The sequence below is a fragment of the Schistocerca americana genome, chromosome 7 (genome assembly GCF_021461395.2).
Source record: "Schistocerca americana isolate TAMUIC-IGC-003095 chromosome 7, iqSchAmer2.1, whole genome shotgun sequence".
NCBI lineage: Eukaryota > Metazoa > Arthropoda > Insecta > Orthoptera > Acrididae > Schistocerca > Schistocerca americana.
The window spans coordinates 111,941,089-111,960,084 of NC_060125.1; the positions used below are offsets into that span (position 1 = coordinate 111,941,089).

The 18,996-nt window shown below is 40.0% G+C and overlaps 1 protein-coding gene across 1 annotated transcript in view; it reads right to left on the reverse strand.

Moving 5' to 3' along the window:
- The window catches only part of LOC124622752 (ras-specific guanine nucleotide-releasing factor 2-like), an 898,440-nt gene that overhangs the window by 150,461 nt on the left and 728,983 nt on the right, over positions 1–18,996 (reverse strand). Inside the window, exon 23 of the mRNA XM_047148541.1 lies at positions 6,968–7,165. Coding sequence (XP_047004497.1) covers positions 6,968–7,165 — 198 coding nt within the window. The remainder of the gene's footprint in view (positions 1–6,967; positions 7,166–18,996) is intronic.

Genomic DNA, 18,996 nt, shown 5'->3' on the forward strand with positions numbered 1-18,996 from the left:
GCATAATTACTAACAAGCTGTCTGTCCACATGAATGATCACCCCAAACCGTGGCCAAGAGACAGCTGGACTATCCATCACGTAACTGAAAATTAAGCTCAGTTTTCCAGTTGCTGAGTATCCCACACAACACTGTGTGCTTCACTTCAATGACTGCTTCACAATCTGTGCAATCTGGATTCTTCCCACGAACACCTACCTTACTGAATTACTCAGGCAGAAATTCTCCCTACAACACATCTATTATTCCTGTAACCCCCTGACCTCAACCTTCACTAGTCACTGTCCCCACCTGCCTGCTCCCACTCTAACATCACACATACTTATTATCCCCCTCCCCCCCCCTCTCCCAGTGCACCTGCACAGTCATTTTCCCTTCTCTGTTTCCATGTCCCAATGCTGCAACCTAGAAGCCCACCACCTCCAAGTACTACAGGATCAACTAGCACTCAATCTCATTTTGCCACAATCCACCTCCCCTTCTCATCTCACACCTCTTCTGCATCACCACTATCCACCCCAGATGAAATCAAAGCTCACTGCATTTAAGTATGAGTGCCCGATGCAGTGACTATGTGTGTGAGCTGCCCAGGTATGAATGTGTGTGTGGTCCACATCCCCCCCCCCCCCCCCCCACAAATATCTCAGGAAGGACTTTGTCCAACAGTGTAATCCACTGTTGAACTAGCCTGTCTATTATTCAATGCCTTCTCTATTGAGTTGCCATCTCCCCTACTTCACTGTAACATTCCACTCAGGATTGTCCATCATTTCATTTTACCAGTTGCTTACAATGCAAATGTTGTTAGACATTGCTGGCATGAGGCTGAAATACTGGCATATTATCCTGCCCTAATGCCGTAAGGTATCACTGGGGTACTTCATCAAACTAAGATTAAATTTTCCAAAACCAACAGTGTGTCAAATGAACTATTTGTGGAGTGAATTGAAGTACGTCTATCTGAAGCCTGTACAGAGAACTCGATATACTAACTAATACTTCTTAGTATATCTATTCTTTAATGAAATATCTCTCTTTAAAACCAACAACTCTGTTAAGGGAATCTGTATTAGAAATAAGAACAGTATATGGAAACACTTATAGTTACTCACTCAGTCCAGAAAGTTGTCAAATTAATCAATGAATAATTTTCATTAACCTGGCTGAGACCATGAAATGTTTGGCCTATAAAAAAGAACATCCATTATTTTGAAAACAACAGGGAACACAGTCACTACAAATTGACTGAATGATATCATTTTACAGCATTGCTGTCACTGGTTGAAATGAGAGGTCTCCTTAATTTCATTTCTACCACTGTACATTTCAGCCGTGAAGGTACTCTCAAATCTATCATAAATTCATATCATCAGAAACGCCACACTAGAATGTACAAATGTAATTTGTAAATGTTGATTTACTATGAATTATGTTATAAACACCACTCGCAAATTTCTGAAAATTCTCAAAAATATGCCTTTAGTCATGTAGATATACATTGAAATGAGGCAAAACAATTGTGTGAATGAGGATTCTATTGCAAAAGTTGTATAAAGCACAAATATAGATCACAACTGATGATGTAGCATGAAATGCTATTCTCTCAGTACCAGTACACACCATTTGAATTAAACAATATATTATGACATATGCATGAGTTATGAGATAATTAACATGAAAAACATGTTTACATTTTAGATATAATGTTAGGAATTAGATTTTCCATGTGAATATCACTGACACCATGTGCTCTCATTAATACATAAAGGAAATATCAGAAATCGGTATATGTATGTAAATAAATATACAAAATACTTGGATTTTTCACTTGGACTGTTTGAGGACACCTCCTACTTTAGTGTACCAAAGGTGAACAGTCTAGCATCAGTTTATCCCAGTCAAAACAGTGGAAATTGTGAAGCACCACAAAGCACATATTCCACAAATGACAGTGTCCCAGTGACACTTTGTGCAACTGCACTAGGAAAAAAGTATTGTTACCTTTCAGTTGATGTCACCAGGCCAGAGTCTATTTTTTAATGTTTATCAGTATGTCACATACAGAAGTAAAGATTTTGTAAATTTCAGTGTTATAACAAAGAAGAAAGAAGAAAAACAAACTTTGACACTTTTCATTCTAGAACACTAATTTGGAAGAAGCCAGAGAGGAAGCTTTACTCATCTTCAAATGACGAATAAAAGCGTGCAAGTCTCAAATAATGAAACAAAAGGAATCAAATGAAAGGTCATTGCTATACTTGCTGAAAAGATGAGTTGATTACCAATGAAGTTTCAAATCAAACAGAAAACTTGTCATTTTCACTTAAGTACAAGTCAAATTTGTTTGTACCATTACAACAGAAACACACTCAGAAACAAGGTACATGGATTTCTGGAACTACAAGTAACACTCAGGCAGAAATAGCTTTGGAAAAAACAACAGTGAGATCATGAGATATGCAGTTCACAATAAGTTTAAGTTGACTACAGAAGAAGAAGAAGAAGAAGAAGAAGAAAAAGATGTGATCCTATGAGTGAAAAGTAAATTACAATCAGTTTTAGTAGCATGATAAATTTTACACTGTTAAAAGTTCTCATGATTATGTCAGTCAATAAAGATGTGGTGCATAAACAAAGCTCTAGACATTTACTGTTCACCTCCCTTGCAAAATGGTGAGGTAAGCTATTTTTATTTTCTAATACACAGTTATAATGATTAAGAAATTTATCTTCAAATACAATCTTACATGCTAACATCAACAGCTCTGCAAATACAAATGAACACCATTAATAATTTTTTGGAACAATAATTAAAACCAGGACTGTCAGTAAAAACGGATGGTGACCATCTTGATAATTATAGTTTTAGTACTAAAAACATGCAAAATTAACAAACAATAACAATGAACAAAATAGCTCAAGAACATTACACCAATAAGAATAGGGAGCAGGTAAGAAACTTTAACCAATTATAGAAACACAGACACTATGAAAGATGTTATGTTGACAGATATCACATAAATTACGTATATAAATTAGCTATGTTTTATTCAATGTTTCTGAATTGTTTTAAGACATTCAGCATGGTAACACTGTTTATTATGCAAAAGTGTTTCTTTAACAGCATGACTGTGGAGGGAACTCCACAGGGGTGTTAAAAGAATGCAATTGCTGAAATCCAAAGCATAATATGTTTAGGCATTGTGAAATGTCCTGGATAACTCTGGAGGTAATTAAACAGAAAAAAATCTTTCTTTACAATTTCTAACTGTAGATAATTTAATGCTGCTTACTATACACAAAGTTTTGATTAGATTGTTATGGAATGACTTTTTAAGTGCTCCTCAGATCATTTGATACAATGGCTTATCCCAAGTTGACACCCTCAACCACAAATTTTTACAAGGTAGAGAGAATAAGTGAGAATAGTGAACTTAAACAAGACACATTAGTTATATCCAGATAGGAAGCTGTGATCTGATTGATATTAATATCAAAAATTCAAGCCAAAGTCTTGAGTACATACCTATTATTGGATAGATAACAGTACTGAAAGAAATTTGAAGATTGGAAGTGTGATAAGGACAATGACATGGCGCTCAAAATTATATAAGAAAGAAAATATCATAGACAGAAAGAAAGTTGAAAGAGTTGTAGACTCTAATGAATAGTGAATATACCTCTAATTATTTCATAAAGTTAGGACGTGTTTGTCACAGAGATGATACCATCATCCAATTATCAGTCACTCATAAAGTCTGAGTAAAATAGAAGACTCAGATAATGTTACTACAGAGGAAAAATGAAAAAATTAAAGAGACAACAGTGTAACAGGCAAGGTGAGAAAATGTAATAAAGCAGAATACCATTCACCAAACTTACTACAACTACATCTACATGGATACTCTGCAAATCACATTTAAGTGCCTGGCAAATGGTTCATCGAACCACAAATCTCTGTTATTCCGATCTTGTATAGCGTGCGGAAAGAACAAACATCTATATCTTTCCGTTCAAGCTTTGATTTCCCTTATTTTATCATTCTGATCATTTACCCTATGACGGCCGGTGTCAACAAAATATTTTCACTTTTGGAGGAGAAAGTAGGTGATTGAAATTTCGTGAGAAGATTCTGGCACAATGAAAAACATCTTTGTTTTAATGACGTCCACTCCAAATCCTGTATCATTTCAGTAACACTCTCTCCCATATTTTGCGGCAGTACAAAAAGTGCTGACCTTCTTTGAACTTTTTCTATGTACTCAGTATTCTAAAAGAGGATAGACAAGCACAGTGTAGGCAGTCTCCTTAGTAGGTCTGTTACATTTTCTAAGTGTCCTGTCAATAAAACGCAGTCTTTGGTTACCCTTCCCCACAATATTTTCTATGTGTTTCTCCCAATTTAAGTTATTCGTAATTGTAATTCCTAGATGTTTAGTTGAATTTACGGCCTTTAGGTTTGTCTGATATATCACGTAACTGAAGTTTAACAGATTCCTTTTAGCAGTCATGCAGATGACCTCACACTTTTCGTTATTTAGGTTCAACTGCCAATTTTCGCACCATACATGTATCTTTTCTAAATTGTTTTGCAATTTGTTTTGATCTTGTGATGACTTTATTAGTTGATAAATGACAGCATCATCAAAAAACAACTTAAGACAGCTTCTCAGATTGTCTCCCAAGTCGTTTATATAGACAAGGAACAGCAAAGGGCCTATAACACTACCTTGGGGAATGGCAGAAATCACTAGTTTTTTTCTCTATGACTTTCCATCAATTACTATGAACTGTGACCTCTCTGACAGGAAATCACAAATCCAGTCACATAACTGAGATGACATTCCATAAGCACACAACTTCGTTACGAGCTGCTTGTGTGGTATACTGTCAAAAGCCTTCCGGAAATCCAAAACTACAAAATCTATCTGTAATCCCTTGTCAATGGCACTCAACACTTCATGCAGATAAAGAGCTAGGTGTGTTTCACAAGAATGATGTTTTCTAGATCCATGTTGACTGTGTGTCAAAAGACCGTTTTCTTTGAGGTAATTGATAATGTTCGAACAAAATATATGTTCCAGAATCCCGCTGCATATTGAGGTTAATGATACGGGCCTGTAATTTAATGGATTATAAGTTAGTGGATTACTCCTACTACCTTTCTTTAACATTGATGTGAACTGCGCAACTTTCCACTCTTTGGGTATGGATCTTTCATTGAGCAAACTGTTGTATATGACTTAAGTATGGAGCTATTGCATCAGCATACTCTGAAAGGAACCTAATTTGTATACTGTCTGGACCAGACGACTTGCTTTTATTAAGCAATTTAAGTTGTTTCAGTACTCCGAGGATATTTACTTCTACATTATTCATACTGACAGCTGTGCTTGATTAGAATTCTGGAATATTTACTTCATCTTCTTTTGTGAAGGCGTTTTGGAAGGCTGTGTTTAGTAACTCTGCTTTGGCAGCACTGTCTTCGATAGTATCTCCATTACTATCACACAGAGAAGGCATTGATTGCGTCTTGCCGCTAACATACTTCACATACGACCAGAATCTCTTTGGATTTTCTCCCAGATTTCAAGACAAAGTTACATTGTGGAAACTATTATAAGCATCTCGCATTGAAGTTTGCACTAAATTTCAAGTTTCTGTAAAAGACCACAAATCTTGGGGATTTTGCATTTGCTTAAATTTGGCATGTTTGTTTCACTGTTTCTGCAACAGTGTTCTGACCTGTTTTGTGTACCAAGGAGGATCAGCTCTGTCGTTTTTTAATTTATTTGGTATAAATCTCTTAATTGCTGCTGATACTATTTCTCTGAATTGAAGCCACATCTGGTCTACATTTATACTGTTAATGTGGAAGGAGTGGAGATTGTCTCTCAGGAAGGCATCAAGTGAATTTTTTTCTGATTTTTTGAATAGGTATTCTTTTTGTTTCTTTTTGGAGGATTTGAGTGTTACAATGTTCAATCTCACTATGACAATCCTGTGTTCACTAATCCCTGTATCCATTTTGATGCTCATTATTAACTCAAGATTTTTATTGCTAAGAGATCAAAGGTGTTTTCACAACTGTTTACTGTTTGCAAGGGCTCATGAACTAACTGCTCGAAATAATTTTCAGAGAATGTGTTTAGTGTAATTCCATATGATGTTTTACGTATACCTCCGGGACTAAACATGTATTTTCACCAACATATTGAGGGTAAATTAAAGTCACCACCAACTATAATCACATGAGTCAGATACATGTTTGAAATCAAACTCAAGTTTTCTTTGAACCTTCCAGCAATTGTATTATCTGAATTCGAAGGTCAGTAAAAGGATAAAATTACTGTTTTATTCCAGTTGCCAACAATGACTTCTGCCCATACTAAATCACAGGAATTATCTACTTCAATCGACAAGACAAACTACTTCTAACAGTAACAAACACACCACCGCCACCGTGTTCAGCCTATCCTTTTGGAACAACGTTAAGTTCTTCGCAAAAATTTCAGCTGAGCTTATCTCTGGCTTTAGCCAGCTTTCAGTGCCAATAACAATTTGAGCATCAGTGCTTATGGGAAAGAGAAAGGAAATTTATAATTCTAGTGATTGTGAGGATAGTATTTTGCATTAGTAATGTAGGATAACTACAGAAGGAGGAGTAAGCTCAAAATAACCAAATGAGTGAATGGAGATGGAAAAGAGAGGAAAATGAGGAGTGGAGTCAGAGGGAGGTAGAGGTGACTAGCACAAGATCAAAGAAATAGTTATGAATGAATCTCACATACAGGCAGCAACCAACAGCATATTTAAGACTGTAATTCTGCACATCGTTACCAGGCTCCTTTCAACATATGTAGAATGCATTAACTAGTGCTTCATTTTCAGTATTCAGTGATATGATACCCCTTCTGCACTTTGTTATATTATTCTAACAAGTCAAGACTTTTAACATACAACATACTGTTTTTGAGACTTTCTCCCAAGTTTTCTTCAGTCTGAATACAGAACTGTTGGTAAAGGCTGCACAGACTTGCAGAACACCATTGAAGTTATGTAAACACCGTGAGATATCAGCTACAGCGGCCCACTTCTCAATAGCTTGAATTCTTGCAGTCATATTTGAGCGTCGAATGATTTCAGATACAACTAACTGTGACACCTAGAAAATTAATAAAAGGTTTTATTAGTCAGAAGTCTCAAACTTACAGCATTAAATGTAATAAAAGCTTGGTAACTGGAAAATAGTATATCATTGTTACATTGTACTATATTGATTGACTTGTCTCATGGTCAGTTAATATGCCCTTGTTTTTCTACACTGTTCTGTTTTTGAGAAGATCCAGGCATTTTGAGTTTCAGCCAGTATAATTGACTAGCTAGCTAATAGTAATTTATGAAAAGCAATATCAGTATGTAATATACAAAATTTTGAAGTCTTCATACCATATTTACACACACAGTTGGAGGCAGAGGCCCTATTGGCAATAGCAAAAATACATTATGCACTTTTTTTGTTCCACATATCTCTCAGCATCTCTTATGGACTCTTTGTTCAGAAAAGTAAGTTCATGATTCAAAACCTTAAAGTCTGGTGAGACATATATTTTATGCAGTCATATTTACAAGCGATTCATTACGTCAAAAAAGAGAAACAGTTAGAGCACGATGTTCTACTGAAGCACCTACAGATGCTGTGCAAGTTCAACGCAGACGGGTTTAAGGTAGCACAAAACCACTAACACTGATGAGCTGTGGGTACCTGTCATCAATATGCACGCTTTTCTTAACATATAATTTTACTTCCATATACATTGAAGCACCAAAGAAACTGGTATAGGCATGCATATTGAAATGCAAAGATACTTAATCAGGCAGAATACAGCACTGCGGTTGGCAACACCTATATAAAATGGCTCTGAGCACTATGGGACTTAACATCTGTGATCATCAGTCCCCTAGAACCTAGAACTACTTAAACCTAACTAACCTGAGGACATCACACACATCCATGCCCGAGGCAGGATTCGAACCTGCGACCGTAGCGGTCACGCTGTTCCAGACTGAAGCGCCTAGAACCGCACGGCCACACCAGCCAGCCGCAACACCTATATAAGACAAGTGTCTGGTACAGGTGTTACATCGGTTACTGCTGATACAATGGCAGATTATCAAGATTTAAATGAGTCTGAGCATGGTGTTATAGTCAGCGCATGAGCGATGGGACACAGCATCTCCGAGGTTGCAATGAAGTGAGGATTGTCCTATATGACCTTTTCACAAGTGTACCGTGAATACCAGGAATCTGGTAAAACAACAAATCCTCGACACTCCTGTGGCCAGAAAAATATCCTGCAAGAACAGGACCAACAACAATTGAAGAGACTTGTTCAATGTGACAGAAGTGCAACTCTTCTGCAAATTGCTGCAGATTTCAATTCTGGGCCATCAACAAGTGTCAGCGTGCAAACCATTCAACGAAACATCATTGATATGGGCTTTTGGAGCTGAAGGTCCACTAGTGTACCCTTGATAACTGCATGACACAAAGCTTTACGCATTGCCTGGGCCCATCAATACCGATATTGAAATGTTGATGACTGGAAACACATTTCCTGGTCAGACGAGTCTCATTTCAAATTGTATCGAGTGGATGGATGAGTATGGGTATGGAGACAACCTTATGAATTCATGGACCCTGAATGTCAGCAGGGTACTGTTCAAGCTGCTGGAGGCTCTGTAATGGTGTGAGGCATGTACATTTGGAGTGGTATGAGACCCCTGATATGTTTAGATACAACTCTGACAGGTGACACATATGTAAGCATCGTGTCTGATCACCTGCATCCACTCATGTCCCTTGTGCATTCTGACAGACTTGGATAATTCATAAAGGACAATGTAACACCCTACATGTTCCAAAATGCTACAGAGTGTCTCCAGGAACACTCTTCTGAGTGTAAAAACTTCCGCTGGCCACCAAACTCCCCAGACATGAACATTATTGAGCATATCTGGAATGCCTTGTAATGTGTTGTTCAGAAGAGATCTCCATGAATTTTACAGATTTATGGACAGTTCTGCAAGATTCATGGTGTCAGCCCCTCCAGTACTACTTCAGACATTAGTCAAGTCCATGCCACATCATGATGCAGCATTTCAGCATCCTCACAGGGGCAGTACACCACATTAGGCAGGTGTACCTGTTTCTTTGGCTCTTCAGTGTAATATATTTATTGAATTAACATTTTATGTTACTAATTTAACAGATGTGAGACACTAAAAGTTTTGAGCCAGTCTCTCACATAGACAATAAACACTAGTCAAGACACTACCCACTACAGCTGACTTTTATTAGTTCATCTACATCCTCATCCATACTCTGCAAATTGCTATGAAGTGCATGGCAGAGACTTTGTCCTATGGTACCAGTTATTAGAGCTTTTTCCCATTCCATTCACGTACGGAATGCAGAAAGAATGATTGTTTAAATGTCTCTGTTCAGTCTATGATCAATCTAATATTTTCCTCCTCATCCATACTAAGGAACCAATATGTAGGGGGTTGCAGGATATACCAAGGGTCATCATATGTAGGCGGTTATTGAAACTTTGAAAGTAGGCTTACTTAGGATAGTTTACAACTATCTTAAAGAGTTTGGAATATTAACAATTATGGAAAGGATAGATTCATTCACACCATAAAGATAACGAGTTGCAGACAGGCACAATGAAAAGACTGTTAAAACTGAGCTTTTGGCCAAAGCCTTCTTCAGAAAAGAAAGGAAAACACACTCATATTCACACAAGCACACATACCTCATGCACACATTACCACTATCTCCAGCTCTTCTGACCAGACGGCAATTGTTGCATTGAATGAAAGCAGCAATCCAGAGTTGGGAAGGGACAGGGGAGGGAATGCAAAATATAGGTTAGGGGAGAGAAGAGTGCTGTCTGGTAGTGTGCAGGAACTAGAATGTGGCATGACAAGGATGCTAAACGCAGCATTGGAAAGCTGTTGGGTAGAGGGGGTGCGGAGCAGGGGGGGGGGGGGGGGGGGGAGGAAGGAGGGGATGAGAATCACAATAGAACCGAAAAGAAGACATGCATGAGAAGGTAGAAGACTAGTAAGTGTGTTGGCAGAGAGTGACAAACAATGAGGACGACAGGAAATGAACTGGGAGAAGATTATATTACAGAGGGGTGACACTGTTGGGTAGACAGTGTGGTTACAGTAGGCTATCATAATTTAAGACCAGAACAATTTAGGGAGCAGAGAATGTGGTGCGAGGATGACTCCCTTATGTCGAGTTCAGAAAATCTGATAAAGGGAGGATCCAGATGGTGCAGGTGTGAAGCAGCCATTGAAATAAACATGTTATGTTCAGCTGCACTTTGTGCATCAGTATACTTTTGGCCACAGTTTGGTGGTGGCCATTTATCCTGTTAGAAAGCTGGTTGGTAGTCATATCAACATAAAAAGCTCTGCAGTTATTGTAGCAGTGCTGGTATATGACATGGCTGCTTTCACAGGTGAACTAGTCTTTGATTGGGAAGGATAAGCCTGTGAAAGGATTGGAACAGGAAGTGTTGGCAGGATGGATAGGGCATCTGTTGCACCTGGGTCTTGCACACGGACCATTGTGGCAAGGAGCTGGGATTGGGAGTGATTTAGGGATGGACTAGGATGTAGTGGTTGAGTGGGCCTTAGAAAACTACTTTGTAAGGGGTGGGGACTGATGACCGTAGATGTTAAGTCCCATAGTGCTCAGAGCCATTTGAACCATTTTGTAAGGGGTGGGAAGAATCTTGGGTAGGATGTCCCTCATTTCAGGGCAGGATCATAGATAATCAAAACCATGACAAAAGATGTGGTTCAGTTCTTCCAGTCTTGGGTGGTATTGGATGATGGAGGGGGCGCACCTTTGAAATTTGTTCTTGGAGTGGTGTGGGGGTTGTGGTATGTGGGGGATATGGCACAGAAAATCTGTTTGCAGACTAGGTCTGGGAGATAGTGCCACACTGTGAAGGCCCTTGTGAGACCCTCAGTATACAGGGCAAGGGACTTCTTGCCACTGCAAATATGTTTTTACCAGGTGGCCAGGTTGTGTGGAAGGGATTTTTTGGTGTGGATGGGATGGTAGCTGTCAAAATGCACGTGGTTGGTGGACAGAGGTGTGGCTGGGGCTGTCAGAGAGGAGGAGGTCAACATCCATGAAGGTGGCACACTGTGATGAGGAGGATCAGGTGATGTGGATGGGAGAGGTGTTGGACTGTGAAAGAATGAGGATAGGATTTCATGGCCCTCAGTCCAGATCATCAATTAATCTGAACCAGGCAAGGTGTGTGAGGTGTTGGGAGGCTAGGAAGATTTCCTCTAGATGGCCCCTAAACAGGATGGTGTAGAAGGGTGCAATGTAGGTGCCCTGGGTTGTGCTGTTTGTATAACTTCCTTTCAGAATAGAAGTGGTTGTGTGTTTGAATAATGTTACTAATGTGTATGAGGAACCAGGTAATGGGTTTGTAGTCTGAGGGCAAGACCATGTGCATGAGGTATGTTGGTGTGTAGGAAAGTGGTGTTGGAAGTGTTGAGCAGGGATCCAGAAGGTAAAGGAGCAGTGATAGTGGAGGGTCGGTCAATGAAGTGGTTGTGGGAGGCTAGATAGTGGGCAGTTTGTTGGAGGTATTTGTCAATGAGGCAAAAAACCTTTCAATTGGGGCACAATTACCAGTTGTAAGGGGGTGTCCAGGATTACTGGGTTTCTCAATTTTGTGGAGCATGTAGAATGTGGGTGTGTGGAGTTTTGGAGAGGTAAAGACAGAAGTAGACTCAGGGAAGAGGTTCTGGGTAGGACCTAAAGCTTTAAGCTGGGACTAGAGGTTGTGGTGGACTTCTGGGATAGGATCACTCTGGCCAAATTTACAGATGGGGTTGCTGCTCCCTCTGTCCAACAACCTCCTTCCAATTCACATCCCTTTATCTTGATTTTGTGCTGCTCTCTGCCAATGCACTCACTATTATTTTCTCTGTCTCTGTCTGTCACTGTCTCTACATCTGGCAGTCTTGTCCTGCTACCTTCTAGCCTAGTCCCTGCATGCTCCACCAGACAGACCTCATCTCTCACATCACTCACCCCATTCCCTGTTCCATGCTGGATTGCTGCTTTTTTTCAACACAACAATTGCAGTCTGGTCAGAGATTGTGGTCATGTGTGCCTGTTTGAGTAGATGTACGTGTGTGTCTTCCTTTCTTTTTTGAGGATGGGTGAGGTGTTAAAAATCTTTTTGTTATGCCTTTCTGTATGTCAATGTTTCATCTTTATGATGAGTGCAATCTATCCTTTTTCATAGTTGTTGATATTTCAACCTGGACTTCCCATTGTTTTAGTTTAGCAGTTCAGTTCTTTCAATATCTCTGTAGCACTCACCTGCAGGTCAAACAAATGTGTGACCATATTCATTCAATATCCCCTGTTAGTCCCACTTGGCACATGTCCCACACACATGAGCAATATTCTAGGCAGAGCTGCACGAGTGATTTGTAAGAAATTCCCTTTGTAGAGTGGTTGCATCTCCCTAGTATTCTACGTATATGCTACTTGCTTTACCCATGGCTACGCCTATGTAATCATTCCACTTCATGTCCCTACAAAGTGATACATCCAAGTATTTGTATGAGTTAACCAATTCCAACTGTGACTCACTGATCGTATAATCATAGGATACTATATTTTTTGTTTTGACGGGTGCACAGTTTTACATTTAAAGCAAGCTGCCACTCTTTGCTACACTCTGAAATCTTATCAATACCTTACAAGATTTGCGAGCTTCATTCACACTGTATTTCATTATATATAACTTCATCAGCTGTGAAATGTCTGAGCTTAGTATTAAAACTGTTCACAAGGACATTAATATACACTCCTAGAAATGGAAAAAAGAACACATTGACACCGGTGTGTCAGACCCACCATACTTGCTCCGGACACTGCGAGAGGGCTGTACAAGCAATGATCACACGCACGGCACAGCGGACACACCAGGAACCGCGGTGTTGGCCGTCGAATGGCGCTAGCTGCGCAGCATTTGTCCACCGCCGCCGTCAGTGTCAGCCAGTTTGCCGTGGCATACGGAGCTCCATCGCAGTCTTTAACACTGGTAGCATGCCGCGACAGCGTGGACGTGAACCGTATGTGCAGTTGACGGACTTTGAGCGAGGGCGTATAGTGGGCATGCGGGAGGCCGGGTGGACGTACCGCCGAATTGCTCAACACGTGGGGCGTGAGGTCTCCACAGTACATCGATGTTGTCGCCAGTGGTCGGCGGAAGGTGCACGTGCCCGTCGACCTGGGACCGGACCGCAGCGACGCACGGATGCACGCCAAGACCGTAGGATCCTATGCAGTGCCGTAGGGGACCGCACCGCCACTTCCCAGCAAATTAGGGACACTGTTGCTCCTGGGGTATCGGCGAGGACCATTCGCAACCGTCTCCATGAAGCTGGGCTACGGTCCCGCACACCGTTAGGCCGTCTTCCGCTCACGCCCCAACATCGTGCAGCCCGCCTCCAGTGGTGTCGCGACAGGCGTGAATGGAGGGACGAATGGAGACGTGTCGTCTTCAAGCGATGAGAGTCGCTTCTGCCTTGGTGCCAATGATGGTCGTATGCGTGTTTGGCGCCGTGCAGGTGAGCGCCACAATCAGGACTGCATACGACCGAGGCACACAGGTCCAACACCCGGCATCATGGTGTGGGGAGCGATCTCCTACACTGGCCGTACACCACTGGTGATCGTCGAGGGGACACTGAATAGTGCACGGTACATCCAAACCGTCATCGAACCCATCGTTCTACCATTCCTAGACCGGCAAGGGAACTTGCTGTTCCAACAGGACAATGCACGTCCGCATGTATCCCGTGCCACCCAACGTGCTCTAGAAGGTGTAAGTCAACTACCCTGGCCAGCAAGATCTCCGGATCTGTCCCCCATTGAGCATGTTTGGGACTGGATGAAGCGTCGTCTCACGCGGTCTGCACGTCCAGCACGAACGCTGGTCCAACTGAGGCGCCAGGTGAAAATGGCATGGCAAGCCGTTCCACAGGACTACATCCAGCATCTCTACGATCGTCTCCATGGGAGAATAGCAGCCTGCATTGCTGCGAAAGGTGGATATACACTGTACTAGTGCCGACATTGTGCATGCTCTGTTGCCTGTGTCTATGTGCCTGTGGTTCTGTCAGTGTGATCATGTGATGTATCTGACCCCAGGAATGTGTCAATAAAGTTTCCCCTTCCTGGGACAATGAATTCACGGTGTTCTTATTTCAATTTCCAGGAGTGTACAACACGAGCAGCAAGAGACACAACACACTACCTGGTGTACACCCAAAGCTACTTCTACATCTGTCAGTGACTCTCCATCCAAGATAGCTTGCTATGCCCTCCCTATCAAAAAATCCTCAATACAGTCACAAATTTTCCTTGACACCCCACATATCCTATTTTTGACAATCAGTGTAGGTGTGGTACTGAGACAAATACTTTTTGGAAATTAAGAAACACTGCATTTACTTGACTGCCTTGATCAACAGCATTCAGTACGTCATGTGAGAAAAGTTTGAGTTGAGTTTTACATGAATGGTGTTTTCGAAATCCATACTGGTTGTACAGAGGAGTTCATTCTGTTTTAGATACCCCATTACGTTTTAGCTTAGAATATGTGCTAAGATTCTACAAAAAATGAATGGGTCAAAGATACTGGATAGTAGTTCTGTGGATCACTTCTGCTACCCTTCTTGCAGACAGGTGTGACTTGCATTTTCTTCCTACTATGGGGCATAGTTTTTTTGTCCAAAGGCTCTACCATTGCTTATAGTTAACAGAGGGCTAACTCCACTGCAAATTCAGTATAGTATGTGACATGGATTCTATCAGGCACTGAGGTTTTGTTCCATTTTAATGATTTCAGCTTCCTCTGAATACCATTGACACTAAGGTCTATTTCATTCATCTTTTTAGCTTACAAAAATTAAATTAAGGCTATACTCCTGGGTTTTCCTTTGTAAAGCAACATTTGAAAACAGAGTCAAGCCTTTCAGCTTTTGAATTTCTGCAGTAGTTATTTAAAGCATTACACATTGATTCTTGACAGTGAAACATGTTTAAATCAGCATCTGCCTATAGTTGTGTGCTTTGTTTTATATCTTTTACACAGCAGTCTCTATTTCTTTATACATTTCTCTATAGTAACTGTATACCATAAAGGATCCTTTCCTTCATGAACTGTTCTACTGTGCACATATCCTTAAAGTTCTACCCTTGAGCCATAATTCCTCTACACACCTGTCTTGAGCTAAAAGTTTCAAGTTTCTCATTGAGATATGACACAACAGCTTCTTTGTCTAGTTTGTTGAACATGTAAATCTTTCTACTTCTCTTGGTTGCCCTTCGTAATTTGGTATTAATTGATGCTATAACTGCCTAATAATCACTTATAGCCGTTTTGATGTGGAACTCCTCAGAGACATCTTGTCTTTTTTTTTTTTTTTTTTTTTTTTGTCTTAGTTGGCCTTTGTAATTTGGTATTCATTGTTGGTGTAACTGCCTAATTGTCACTGATACTAGTTTCAATGTGGACCTCCTCAAAGAGATCAGGTCTGTTTTCTGATATTAGATCCGATATATTTATACCATGAGTGGGGTTCCAAACTATCCGTTCAAAGTAGTTTTAGGTGAAGGCATATAGTAATGTTTCACAGAAAGCCAAGTTAGTCCACCACTAACAAAACTTAATAATACCAATTGATTGTTGAATGATGAAAGTCTCCTCCAGTGATTACAGTATTATTAGGAGCTTATTTAAAAGTGAACTGAGGTTCTGTCTAATGTTTCCAGTTACATCATGAGGTAAGTATGCTGATTGATAGAAGAATCCAAGTATAATTTTATGCCCATTCTTGCCTTGTTATGGAGTCACGCCTGTTTAATCTTGTGTGCAGCTTCAATTTCAATCTTGATGGATTTGAAATTTTTTTTTTTTTTTTTGACAAACACACCACCACTATTTCCCGTTACCTTATCCTTTGGGTATATGCTGAAACATTTCCCAACAGTCTCATTACCTTCATTTTCCGGTTTTAACCAGCTTTCTGCACTCTGTATTACATGAGATTCACTGGTTGTTAGGAGGTGCTTCAAACTGTGGCACCTTGTTGTGAATATTTTGGCAGTTAACCACTTGGATCTTCATACTTTCCCCTGTGGGCTGCATTTCTGTGGCTCTTAAGTTGATAATTCTTGGTTTCCTATGGCTATCATGCCATTCATATAGAAAAAAAATTACCATTCAGATGAGTAAATAGTTGAATATCAGCCAGCATTTCATATCCCTTCTCAATCAGAAAGTTATTAATCCACTGAGGTGACTACGCAGGAACATATCAAGGGTGGAGGTGAGCATTATCTCTTATCAACGCCTGGTCATTCCGAGTCACCTCTGCTGGCAAGCTTAAGGATGGTTTTCAAGTAGTTACCTGCTCTCATCTTGACTTTAGTGGGCTGTTACCACCTCACCTTTACAGGGAGGATACTATTAAAAGTACACCAACCCATGTGGTGCAGTGATAGGATACTGGAATCACATTTCAAGTCTGCAGCTGCCCATACAGATTCGTGTTTCCATGGTTACCCTAAACTATGCAAGGCAAATACTGGAAACATTTCTTTCAAAATGACATACGAAATTTGCTTACCCATCCTTCCTAATTCTGAGCATGAGCCACATCTACAAGTACATTGTCAACAGGTCACTATTCCTCCATTTTATTTATGAAGAACATGATAAAATGAATAATAATACACAGATTCCAACACTCTATTTGTCCATTTACTGATGTAATCATTACTCATCTTGTTTAAATAGAGGATGCACTTGAGCACATGAGCACATTCAGGCAAAAAATAAGAAATAAACGAGGCAGATTCTGTGTTTCTACAGTTTGTCTCATAAGGTATGGCACTGTTATAAGAAATTATTTCCTCCACCACGCAATACTACAGTCTGATACTGTCTCCACAAACTACATTAATGGTTCCCATCATATTTTACTAACACAACTCTTTACTACATTTCATTAATAACAAGAACTGCAACATATAAATACTGCAACGACAAGTTCAAACGATGGAAAATCCATGAAGTGATAATGACAATAATGAACTAGAAGTTCATGATATGTAGTACATATCATGAATGTAAATAGACCAATTTAATTCACACTTGGACACATTATTCTACATTAAAATACCATGTTGTAAGGCCTCACAGACAAAGGATAAGAATGTGTCACCCTGGTCTAACCATACTGGGTGGCAAATGATAGGCTTTTAGTCTTTGGTAAACATCACATACTACAATTACTGTAATGTGTGTATCTGTTGTATTTCAAATCACTTTATAAATATGTAGCCTTGTGACTGACATCAAACATTCAACAACTCACTGGAAATGGATATTCATTTTACAAGCACACAAAGTGATTTATTTTGTGACTCCAAATGGTGCTCAAAATATTATTGTGCAAATTTATGCAGTTTAGTCAACAACACTGATTGATTTGCTATAACAGGTGCAAGCTATTTTTTTTTTTTTTTTTTTTTTTTTGTCATCAGTCTACTGTCTGGTTTGATGCGGCCTGCCACGAATTCCTTTCCTGTGCTAACCTCTTCATCTCAGAGTAGCACTTGCAACCTACGTCCTCAATTATTTGCTTGACGTATTCCAATCTCTGTCTTCCTCTACAGTTTTTGCCCTCTACAGCTCCCTCTAGTACCATGGAAGTCATTCCCTCATGTCTTAGCAGATGTCCTATCATCCTGTCCCTTCTCCTTATCAGTGTTTTACACATATTCCTTTCCTCTCCGATTCTGCGTAGAACCTCCTCATTCCTTACCTTATCAGTCCACCTAATTTTCAACATTCGTCTATAGCACCACATCTCAAATGCTGTACTCCAGACGTACATCCTCAGCATTTTCTTCCTCAAATTAAGGCCGGTATTTGATATCAGTAGACTTCTCTTGGCCAGAAATGCCTTTTTTGCCATAGCGAGTCTGCTTTTGATGTCCTCCTTGCTCCATCCGTCATTGGTTATTTTATTGCCTAGGTAGCAGAATTCCTTAACTTCATTGACTTCGTGACCATCAATCCTGATGTTAAGTTTCTCGCTGTTCTCATTTCTACTACTTCTCATTACCTTCGTCTTTCTCCGATTTACTCTCAAACCATACTGTGTACTCATTAGACTGTTCATTCCATTCAGCAGATCATTTAATTCTTCTTCACTTTCACTCAGGATAGCAATGTCATCAGCGAATCATATCATTGATATCCTTTCACCCTGTATTTTAATTCCACTCCTGAACCTTTCTTTTATTTCCATCATTGCTTCCTCGATGTACAGATTGAAGAGTAGGGGCGAAAGGGTACAGCCTTGTCTTACACCCTTCTTAATATGAGCACTTCGTTCTTGATCGTCCACTCTTATTATTCCCTCTTGGTTGTTGTACATATTGTACATGACCCGTCTCTCCCTATAGCTTACCCCTACTTTTTTCAGAATCTCGAACAGCTTGCACTATTTTATATTGTCGAACGCTTTTTGCAGGTCGACAAATCCTATGAAAGTGTCTTGATGTTTCTTTAGCCTTGCTTCCATTATTAGCCGTAACGTCAGAATTGCCTCTCTCATCCCTTTACTTTTCCTAAAGCCAAACTGATCGCCACCTAGTGCATTCTCAACTTTCTTTTCCATTCTTCTGTATATTATTCTTGTAAGCAGCTTCGATGCATGAGCTGTTAAGCTGATTGTGCGATAATTCTCGCACTTGTCAGCTCTTGCCATCTTCGGAATTGTGTGGATGATGCTTTTCCGAAAGTCAGATGGTATATCGCCAGACTCGTAACAGCTATAACAGCTTGAAAGTAAAAT